We start from the raw sequence: 12,070 nt of genomic DNA on the forward strand, positions 1-12,070 counted from the left end.
TGTCTCCACCTTTACTTCAATATTTTCTACCTTATGGCTAAGGTTCAAGACGTCTGTAGCAAGGAGTTCCATGGTTTTTTGAAGAAATTCCATATCCTTACTGAGACGAGACAAATGGGCATACAATACCGCCATGTTTTCATTGCTTTCTTTCACTATTTCCTTGATTACTTGCTTGCAGGAGCTATCAACCATATCCCCTATATTCCCACTACACCTAGACTCTGCCATGTCGTTGCCACTTCCGTTGCTTATTGAGGGCATTTTCCTGGCTCTTCTCCCCTGTACCAACAATATCATATGGTTTATCTGCCGCAACCAACTGCTATAAATAAGCGCTTGGTCCTTCCCGACATTCCTTCTTATCTTATCATCCATAAATGAATATTGATTATGCACCATGGTGAAGCAACTACCATCCATCTCCATCACTGTTGAAACCTGTTTAGATCGAAATGTGATGGTACCTACCCAACCCTCGATTGAAATTAGATTAAATAACCAGGCAAATGACCAAGGACTAAAATCCCACATGTCGTGGTTCATGGCCTCCTCGCTCCCGCATTCACACCTGTGCAATAACTTCCTACCAACCGCCCCCTCTCCCGATGCACTGCAATTAACACATGGAAATGTTATCCATCGTAACTACCTGTTTATTCTTATGCAGTCTCGTACTCCAGTTGTACTACACAAATCTTGTATTTTTAAACCACATTATGAGATATGACATATATCGCATATGTTATTAATACGTAAAGAACCTTGCTCTAACTCTGCACCAATGTTGGCATGTGCGTCCGCCACTTGGTTATTGGCTTGCTTTACATGGAAATTTTTGAAAATTTCAATTTCCTTTAAGAGATACATTATCCTTATAAGAGATGGAAAGGATTCTGACTTAATGGGGTTCTCGTGCTTGGTGAGGCTCAAACATTTTTAAATTATCACCATAGAGTCACCAACAATAATCAGGTTCCTGATACCATTAAAGACGTTGATTTTCAATCCTTGCCAAAGAGAGAGAGCTTCTGCTTGATTATTCGTGGCATTGTCGAGTCCCCAGGTGAACTTTGATTCAATATTTTCTTCGAGGTTTACTAACACCCCTCCCGCTCGAGCCTCCTTGAAAAAAATGTTTGTAATTTTATTAAAAAAACAAAATTACAATATAACAAATTAATTTTATTATTTTTAAAACTTTTTATTATTAATTGAGCCAACATTTAAATGTTTACACTCATCTACGAACACTACGAAGTTTTATATTACTTTAAACCTTTATTAATTTTTAATTAACAATATGTAAACATTTACAAACATTTTCACGAGTACAACATCGCTCCCATATTACATTGTAGAGTGTCTCGACACAATAAAAACATTGAACAACTAACACAAGATATATAAAAATGACTTCATATCATCACAACAGCGATATACTATTAGCATATATTTGGTTTATATATATAATGGATGGAAAAAGACTTAATTATTAATGGTGATACACTAATTACTTGTTATTCATGGAAATGAGTTACATATCCCGGAACTAATTCGACAATTTATGGATGGGAAATTTTAGCTTCAACATTTAGTCATATGGGTTAGTGGGAACCGTAATTAAGAGCTTAACTATAAAGGGGTTTAAGTGTGGAGGTTCGTCAATCGAATCGACCTTAAGTGATAAGAGATTATCTTTTTCCTCATAGGGGTCGACTTTCCTAGTGGCCTCGTTAGCAATGCTGATGTGGCCAAGCTATGGACATGGCTCTTTATGATGGTGACATGTGGGTAGAGGACTTCTAAGTGTTTGCCAAGTGTCATTGGTGACACATGGGTTGCGTCAACTAATAACTTTGTACAATGATGACATGGGGCAAAGGATGACCACATGTATGCCACACGACAATAATGCATACATTTGACATGGCCTTAAAAAAGATCATTCTTCAGAGGACCATAAGTTTTTGTCCAAAGCTCAGATTTTATGAAATTTATATAGTTGGAAAGCTCTCGACGAGTTAAAGACAACGGTGATCTCATAAATGAGTTTTAAGGTGGCTGAAGAAAAGGGAATTTTGATTATCCTAGTTCCATAAAATAACCTTGGAGGTTGGGTCAAGACACCCTATTTCCTTAAAAGGCCTTGAGGGGACTGAGTGTCATTATATTGACAACTAAAAAGGTAGGCATCCCATGATTAGAATCCTTACTAGATATGTTCTTGAATATGTCAATCTTTACCCAGTCATAAGATACCTGTTAGATTTTGCCTTGTTGACTAGCTTATAAGTTATAGTGACAACCAATCAATTTAAAACCGACATCTTATCTAAATAGTCCCAACTAATTATTTAATCTTTGCGTCTCAGGTTAATAACGTGAGTACTTGGGAACATAGTTTGTTTTTCTATCCACCCAAATTAATTCTAAAAATATGTTTACTCCCCTGTAATAAGGCTCCAAAAGTAAACTATCCCCCCAAAACTCCTACCACACATAAATCCATCCATCGTCATGTCCAATTCACTAAACACACATAAATAAAATAAATTGTGAGATGTTCGGAGTTTATTCATATTCAGTCATGCACAACAACGGACAGACAGGTCCCAGGCCGTATTTTTCACGGGAGCAGAGCTGCTTTCGTGATTATCGGCAGTAGAGGGCGCTAAACTCAATTGATTACATACAATAACGAGGAAGAAATTTTGTCTCTAACTAAAATCATCTCACTGACAAGGGCTCAATCATCAAGATTCCTACCATTGAAGGGACTATCGTGACACCGCCCCCCTTTCTGTTATTGAAAAGTTCCCCCTGCTGGAGACGGTGGCAACGAGTCAAAGACCGTGGCTCCTGGAAATCGAAATCAGTCAGGAGCACTGTACTGGTAGATCTCATGCTTTATATATCTTCAGATCCGTCCATTCATCCATGTACATTATCAGTCTCCTACTATTCTCTATCTGCTCTGTGATTGAATGAAATAATGAATGCTTGTAAACATAAAAAAACCATGGGAGGAAGGCAGCATTTTGTACAGAGGTTATGTCGTTCTTCTTCAATGTTATCCAGGAGGGCAATCCTAGCCACTTTTACATTGATAGTTGTGATTATACCAATTACGCTCTACTACCTATCATTTCACAACGATACTCCGCATTCATCGTCAAAATCCCAATTCACGAAAGCGCATCCTGAACATTCATTTGTTCTATCTTTGGAGAAATTCTTGAAAACCAGAAGCCCTCAGCAGAGCTCAGGATCGTCGGATAACTTGGCGTCTGTTGACGATAATCTGACACAGGAGGCCGCAAAACGACTAGACGATGCAACGTGGGCAAGAGAACGCCTGGAGCTGACGGAATATCACAAAGAAGGCCCGTTCCCTCTCAGAGTTTATGTTTACGACATGCCGTCCAAGTTTACTTTCGATTTGCTTTGGCTCTTCCACAACACGTACCGGGAGACGGCAAATTTGACGTCAAATGGCAGCCCCGTCCATCGCCTCATTGAGCAGGCAAGACACCAGTTAGGGTTTAAAAAAAGGAAAAAAGAAAGATACCAGTTAGGGTCTTGTCTAAAATTGATCACATTACGGTTTTATCTTAAAAATGGATCATTGCTGTCGTCAGAGTTTTAGCTAAATATGAATCAGTGAAGCTTCAAACCAATTAGTAATCATGGCTGGCAGCTAGTATCCTGATCAAACTGCCTGCAAACAGACCAGAAGATAATTCAATCCATGGATGCTTTGCTTATTTTTTTTTGAATTTTCCCTCTTTCAAGGGTTGAAGTCTCGACTGTTTTGTTATTTGCAGCATTCGATCGATTACTGGCTGTGGGCAGATCTAATTGCTCCTGAAAGTGAGAGACAATTAAAGACTGTTGTCAGGGTGCACCGTCAAGAGGAGGCTGATTTGTTCTATATCCCTTTCTTTACAACTATTAGCTATTTTCTGCTGGAGAAGGCAGAATGCAAGCAACTTTACAGGGTGTGCGCACATGTCCAAGTTTTTCTTTTTCATGCGTTTCGTTGATTCTCTTTTATGTCCTTACAGCAGCCATTTGAAAGTTTTTCAGTAAACTAAGATCTAAGTCGTCCTTTTAAAGACGGGGGCAAACAAATAACTGCTACCTAGATAACGATACCCAGCTTGGAACCAATGTACACATGCTGACTTTCCTTATTTATGTACATGAGAATCTGGTGTGCCTGCTTTTTGGCACTCGGACAGGTCAATCTTGATGTACATGTATACTGATTGGTTTCTAACGTAATATATGCTGCATTTAATAAAAACCCAACATGTATACCGATTGGTTTCTAACTCAATAAATGCTTCATTTTGGAAAAAAATTACACCTGAATAAACAGTAGTTAGGACTAGATAAAAGGTATAACCTCTCAGATAGCTGCTATCCTTTAAACTTGTAAGACGATCTCTATTAAGTTGTTACTGTGATTTGGTCTGGACTTTATATTGTTTAGGTGCAATCAAGAACCATCATAAGCAAAGGTATCTTTGCTACTAAACTCTGTTTCCCATATCTTGACTCCACAGTAGTAATGCATCTCAACCACTACCAATGCAATATACTAGCCAGGATATCAAACTTCTTTTTGCTAATCTGATGGATCTGTATATTTCATTGCACAACAGTCAAATGTCCATTTTTTTAAAGGAACGGGTAAGGGTTTTGATATTAATAAAGACTGGGTTATGGGTCAGAATTCTTGTAATTTTTTCTGATTTTTGACAAAAGAAGTGTTCATCAGTTCACAAAATATGATTGCAAGCTCTAGAGCTGCATGTCCTTCCTACACTGAATACATTTCTACTGATAATTTGGCAAAAAGTCCCGAGTATTAAAAGATATTTACAAAGCAGCATAGATCTTCAGGATTGTTTAAAAAACCTACAAAAACCAACATATCTAAACATTGAGCCCATCCTTCAGCAACGGCCATGGCCAGAAGTACCAGACCCCTGCGAGCAGCAAGTCTTTTTCCTTGCCGGAGTGGCGCTGGATCTGGTGCCCCCCAAGTTGAGCTGAGCGCCGCCAGGCTTGAAGTCCTCCAAAGCAGAGACCCGAGCACTGAGAGAATTAACCTCCACGCGCAAACCATTCAGAAATTGCTCCAAACTGCTATGTTGCCGGTCTAACTTAGCTTCCAAGAAGAGTTGGAATATGACATATTTAATAATAAAATTAATGTGTCTTGGATTCCAATCATAACTAAGGGATGGGAGTGAAATTAATTGACATATTTAATAATAAAACTAATGTCTCTTGGATTCCAATCATAACTAAGGGATGGGAGCAAAATTAATAAAACTTTGATTCAGCTCTTTTCTGCCTTGTCCCAATGCTGAACCTTTTTTTGCCAAAGCATCAGCCATCAAATTAAATGCCTATACACATGAAAAAACTCCAACTGCTCGAACTGAGAGGCAATTAGGATAGTCCTTTGGAGAATGGGAGGGTGGTCTGAACTTGACACCTTCTTGGCCTTGATCATTTGTCAAATAACAAGCATTGAGTCACCAAAAACCATTAGTTTGAATATTTTCTTTGCAAGAGCTATTTCCAAACCCTTCCATAGAGCAAGGTACTCAACTTGGTTATTGGTCGCGAGACCAAGTCCCCAAGCATAGTGCAACACAAATTAACCATCGGGGCTGAACAATGCCCCTCCCGCTCCTGCCTCTCCCAATGTTCAAAAGTCCATTTTACTTGGAATTATTTTCAAAGAATTTATCGCTGTACTCCCCTTCATTTTTATTACTTGAACCTTGGCTAAAGATATTTAAATTCCTAAGTAACCGGATTCGTTATATAGGGTCCATGAATCTGAATCCGTCGTGTCGGACACGATTCTCTTGAAAATCGTGTCCACAAAACATGACACGTCGAATCCCCTAGCGTGTCACGATTTTGGAAATCGTGTCCTATTTTCCAGGACTCATTTGGCGGAAAAGTGACTAGCGCGAGTATGAAAAGGCCACATTTGGTCATTACAGCCACGCATATTATCATTTGGCAAACGTTTTTTGAGCTGTTGGCAAGTGGAGAAGGTTTTGGAGCAAGGAGTTAAGGGAATAGAGCGTTCGGCAAGGAGATTCAAGCACCAGGTAAGTGCATTTCAGCTCCATTTTTTTGCATTTCTTACAGCAGTTTGTATATGATTTTTTGTTTACAAATTTGTGCATGTTTTGTTCATTTCCTTTACAGTATTCATGGCTCAATCAAAGGTCGCAGTTAGGGGGCAAAGGAAGGGCAAGAATGTCATGGGTGGAGATGCCCCTCCTCCCACAATATCATTAGAGTCTGCTGCAAGTAATGTTGAGGGAAGAGGAGGACCTAAAGACAATGATAAATATCCATTGTGGAAATATGTCACAAGAGAGGATGGGACAAACTCCAACGGAAAGGGAGGAGGCAATGTGCAATGGAAATGCAGCTTTTGTCACATTTCTTTCAAAAGCACATATTACCGTGTGAAAGCACATTTGTTGGCTTTACCGGGTTGTGGGATTGGAGCTTGTAAAGCTGTTTCTTTACAAAAGAGAAAAGAATTGGAAAAGGAGTCCAATGTTGGTATGGAACATGTGGTTTCAAAATCAAGAAAACCCAAGAATAAAGACCCCCTTCCATTTTTGAGAAAAGCCACCACCAAATTTCCATTTGAGAGTTCTACTTCTACTGGGGGACAAACAACAAAAAGAAGAGCACTTGGTCCAATGGACAAGATTTTCCAAAAAGAGAGACAGGAAGAGCTTGATCTCACCATTGCCTTCTTCTTCTATCAAAACTTCATAACATTTAATGTTGCACGCTCACCTCTATTTATTGGGATGTGCCGAGCTCTAACTCAAGGGGCTCTAGTAGGGTATGTGCCTCATGTGTCAGAGAAGCTGAGAACCACATTGTTGACGAAGGCAAAAAAAGAGGTGCAAAAAATGCTTGAGCCTATTGTAGCATCATGGCCAACATCTGGGGTTAGCATTGTTGCTGATGGATGGACAGATCCAGCACGACACCCAATCATCAACTTCATGGTGTCTTCCTTGAGTGGTCCAGTTTTCATGAAAGCAGTGAATACACTTGGCGAATGCAAGGATGCACAATTTATTGGTGAGTTATTTATTAAAGTTATTGAAGATGTAGGTGTTGATTCTTGTGTGCAAATCATTACAGATAATGCACCTGTTTGTAAGGCTGTTGGCATGATTGTGGAAGCTAAATATCCATAAGTGTTTTGGACACCTTGCATTGTCCATTCATTGAACTTAGCACTGAAATCCATTGCTTCTGATGTGCTTTGGATTGGAAGCATTATTGAGGATGCAAGACATATCCGTAACTTTGTGCAAAATCATACAAATGCCCTCACTATCTATAAGGAGTACATCAATCTATCATTGTTGAAGATTGCTGATACACTGTTTGCCTCTTCATTCATGATGTTGAAGAGGTTGAGGGAGGTCAAGACCGCTCTTGGGGCCATGGTTGTTTTTGAGTTTTGGTCTTTTTGGAGAAAGACAGATCAAGTAGCCTCTAAAAGAGTGAAGGACACAGTGCTAGATGATGCTTGGTGGGAGAGGGTAGATCTAATTATTCGAATCATGGACCCTATCATTTCTTTGCTTCGATTTGCAGATACAGACAAACCCATCCTAGGAGAGGTTTATGAGGGATGGGATTCCATGATTGAGTCTGTGAGGAGCATTATTATATAGAGTGAGTGCCTCGAGTATGAGACATCACTAGAGGCCTTCTGTGATACTATACAAAATATTCTTGTCAGCAGATGGGACAAGAATTGTACACCTTTACATTGTTTGGCTCACTCATTGAACCCCAAATACTAAAGCCATGAGTGGCTGAATGGTGGATCTTCCCGCAGATTCCCTTCTCACATGGATGGTGAAATCTCACAGGGGAGGAAAGAGGCATTCAGGCGGATTTTTCAGGATAGTGCATTGCTTTTTGAGGTGGAGGATGCCTTTGTAGAGTTTTCCACTGGCAGTGGTCGATTTGGAGGTTATGATGTGATTAGAGGCAGGGGGGCTAAGAAGCCCTATTCTTGGTGGGCAAATCATGGGGCAACAAGCCCTCCTCTTCAGCAGTTAGCCGGGAGGCTCCTCTCTCAGGTGACTTCATCCTCTTGTTGTGAGAGGAATTGGAGCACATATGGGAATTTGTATAGTGTGAAGAAGAGCAGGCTTGAGCAGTCTAGGGCAGAGACAATGGTGTATGTGCACACCAACCTTCGTCTTATTTACACGCAGAGGGAAGAGTGGTTGAGGGGAAAGACAAAGATGTGGGATGTCTTTCCTGATGATATGGGTCTGGACACCAGTGTTGAGTTGGCATTGGCCAACATGGATCTCAATGATCCAATGCTAGAGCTTGTTAGATTTGATGACTTAGAGGGGTCATCCTCCACACCAGTAGATGCAGAGGCGACTATGGATACAGGGGAGGAGGAGGACGTAGAGGAGAGCAGTGGGGACCATGATGATGAGGACATTGATGCTGATGATGAGGATTGATGCCTTAAGGCTTGTATACCTGTAGTTGTTTTATATTTTCTATTTCTATTTGCCATTGGCATTGCACCAACACTACCTATGTAATACATTTTGATTTGATGACTTAATGAGAAAACTACAGTTGTCAGTATGTTTATCTTACTATCTTGTAGTTGTAAATTGTCTTTCAGTTATGAATTATGAATCATGATTTATGTGACTAGTACCACTGACATGTATTTGAATTTTGTATGTACTATGCATGCTATAGATGAATATCTATGTCTGAAATCAATAAATTGTATCATTAATTAAAATTTGTGTAAGAAATATCTAATTTTTAATATATATATATATAACGAATCTTACGTGTCCTGTTCCGGGGGGTCAACGTGTCCGAATCTGACATCATGAATCCCGAATCCCTGTGTCAGGTGACTTAGTTAAATTCTATCTCCTTGCAAGAGGTGACAACTTGGATTAGAGAGGCAAATCTGAAGATAGAGAGGTGAAAATGAGGATAAAAGAAACAGGAGTTAATCTCACTCTCTTTACCTGTTCATGGATGTTAGTTTCACTTGAAGTGTAGGAACTCTCTTACATCTTGAATACAATTAAATCCCAAAAAATCAATAAATAACTTGATGAACTGCAAAATCCTATATCATTGTATTATTCTATAGAATAATTGCCTAACCTTCTCTACTAGATCCTCTGTTATAAGGGAAATTATATTCCTCTTACTGTCATCAGGAAAATACTATTATATTATTACTATTGTTATAATTGTAGCTCTTTTCTTTCTCATTTGATCCCAAATTGTTAAATTTAGGTATGCTCTAGCATAGAACATACCTAAATTTAACATGGTATCAGAGCTGAGGTGAAGACAATGCCCAAGCAAGAATGAAAGAGCAATCACCGAAAACAGTTGGGAAAGGACAAAAGGCTCAATGGATTTCTCATCCCTCTTCAAATTCACCAAGGGTGAAATCAAAGCAGAGAATATTATCAGAATAGCGCAGCGGAAGCTTCTGATGGCCTACCTAAAGATCACTTCATTGGGAAGTCTGGATCTAAGGGTGGAAGGAAAGGCAGATGCCTTGGTTGCAATAAGTTCGGTCATTATGCGCAGGGGTGTCCGAATGGCTGGGACACATCACTTGATGATGATAACAATCATTCCAGGGACATCTTCGATGGTCAGTACCCTAACCAGTCCCAGAATTGCACTTAATGGCTGATGTTGTCTTCCACGGAGATGCTGCCCTCCATGTTGCCCCTTTGAGGTCTTTTAACTGCGACCAGGGCATCCCTTTTTGCTGCATCTAAGGGCTGTCTCAAACCCTTCCAAAACAGCGTATGGATTAGGGCATGACTGTGTTTAGCTAGGGCTTGATGTGACTTGCGTTTAGGGCATGATATGACTATGTTAGTCTATGAATAGACTGTGGCTAGGGCTCCAAGATTAGGGCTATTGAAGCTCCCTTAAACAGTGGACAGAGCTCCCTTTGAACTGTGGCCAAACTTTCACAAGACCTGCGGCTAGGGCATCCTTCTTTTGCTGCGTATAGGGTCTCCTTCTAGACCTGCGTTTTTCCCTTAGAGATTCTTCTTTCCACTAAAACCCAAAACAAGTGGAGAAGAAGAAATCTCAAGAGAGTTGTGTGTTCAAATGACTTGCAAGGCACTTGTATTTATACCAAAACGTGGAGCACAAGTGGGGGCAGTTTAGTTGCTGGCTGACCTTGACGAATTGTCCCATAACACAAATAAATTCATATCTCCATGAATACTTATCGGAATCAGATGATCTTTAGATCAATCCTACACCTCTCGATGAGAGGGATCCAAGAAAAATATCAACTGCCATAAATAAGATGACCCACATGGAGTTTGGCCCTAGTTGCCATTTTAACACTCCCTCTCAACTAGGGAGAACTCCATTCGCTGATCCATATGTCCGATTGTACTATCTCTGCCATCAGTGTCTTGCACTGCTCTGCTGGACCATGAAGAAGAAGAATTGATTGAGAATGTCTCATACCATTCTCCATTGACCCGAAGTCAGTTTCATCTGAAGAGAGTGTGTCATATCACTCTTACTGACCTGAAGTCAGTTTTATTGATTTCAGATCAATGGAGGTCATCCTAGCATAGGGAGTATGGTAGATCCAACGATGCGTCCATCAATAGTACTACTATGGTCCCTGGACCCTAACCCCATTTCCCTGCTCATTGATCAAATGAGAGGTACTTCCCATGAGTCCCAGACTGCATGGGTAGGATGCCTCGACAGAACTATTCATCCTATCCACAGGAGAACGAATCATCCTGTCCAACAATCGCCATAGGAGAACTAATCATCCTGGCCCACAGGAGAACTAATCATCCTGGCTCACAAGAGAACTAATCATCTTGTTCCACAGTCGCCACGGAGAACTAATCATCCTGGTCCATAGGAGAATTAATCATCCTGTTCCATAGTTGCCACGAGAGAACTAATAATTCTGTTCCATAGTTGCCACGGGAGAACTAATCATTCTGTTCCATAGTTGCCACGGGAGAACTAATCATCCTGACACACAGGAGAACTAATCATCTTGTTCCATAGTTGCCACGAGGTATCACAGGGAAAGGTTGAACCTGTCACCCTGTACATAGCGCACCACCAGGGGAGGGTGAGTCGCCTGTGGTCGTATGTCGCTCCAGTAAGTACCCCAAGTCCCCTAGAGCTCCCAAAGCTCAGTGCATGCAACATGCAGGACCCTTGTACGAAGGTCTCTCAACAACTCCAAGTCGTTCGGGAAAATCACAGATTTGACCTTTCCCCGGGGCTTTGACAAAGTGTCTGCGACCTGTACATCAGTCTCAATGCGATGGAGCCTCCTCGCTCATTGACTTACCATATCCCAGATGAGGTAGTATCTGATGTCTATCTGCTGGAGCAATCATCGAACACGAGATTCCTCAATAATCGAATCCCCCCTGGTTGTCACAAAGAATCAAAGTGGTATTCATCATGTGTACAAAACAGCTCACTGAAGAGCTTCCATTACCAGGCAGCTTCACACGAGATCATACTCGTAGCTATGTATTCGGTCTTGACGGTGCTTATAGCAACCGACTTTTGCTCATCCATGATATCGAAGCAGAATCCAGAGAGAACCAACACTGAGAAGTGCTCTAGCGATCCTCCACACTGCTTGCCCAGTCAGCATTCGAATAATCATGTAGCTTCATATTTTCGGTAGTGTATCTCAATCCATGAGAGATTGTGCCGTGAAGATATCTCAGAAGATTCTTGGCGCCAATCTAGTGAGGCTCAACCAAATATGAGCTCACTATGCTAACTGCAAAGCATATATACGGACGAAAGTTCACCAAGAACATCAATGCAGATGAGTTTATGAAACTCAGAGGCATTTCCCAAATCTGGTCCGCCATCACCACCATATAACTTCTGAAAGTTAAGATCCTCGAGGTAGTCACGGGCTTGCAGTTTACCATTCCATATCTGGAAT

At 40.7% G+C, this 12,070-nt stretch overlaps 1 protein-coding gene across 5 annotated transcripts in view; it reads left to right on the top strand.

Moving 5' to 3' along the window:
• Window positions 1–2,563: 2,563 nt before the first annotated feature.
• LOC149163515 (Exostosin family protein) overlaps window positions 2,564–12,070 on the top strand; it is a 189,694-nt gene continuing 180,187 nt past the window's right edge. For 3 of the 5 annotated variants that reach the window (XR_016260631.1, XM_089431753.1, XM_089431754.1), the window contains exons 1-2: window positions 2,565–3,526; window positions 3,828–4,001. Coding sequence is in view for 3 of the 5 variants with exons in the window: in XM_089431753.1 (XP_089287879.1) it covers window positions 2,996–3,526; window positions 3,828–4,001 (705 nt within the window). In the remaining 2 variants the exon portion in view is untranslated. Of the gene's footprint in view, window positions 3,527–3,827; window positions 4,002–12,070 lie in introns of all 5 variants that reach the window. The other 2 variants (XR_016260630.1, XM_089431755.1) reach the window with 1 other exon arrangement.

Source organism: Pinus tabuliformis, chromosome 5_1, assembly GCF_031772625.1.
Source record: "Pinus tabuliformis cultivar Carrire ecotype Pingquan chromosome 5_1, CPIR1, whole genome shotgun sequence".
Taxonomy (NCBI): domain Eukaryota; kingdom Viridiplantae; phylum Streptophyta; class Pinopsida; order Pinales; family Pinaceae; genus Pinus; species Pinus tabuliformis.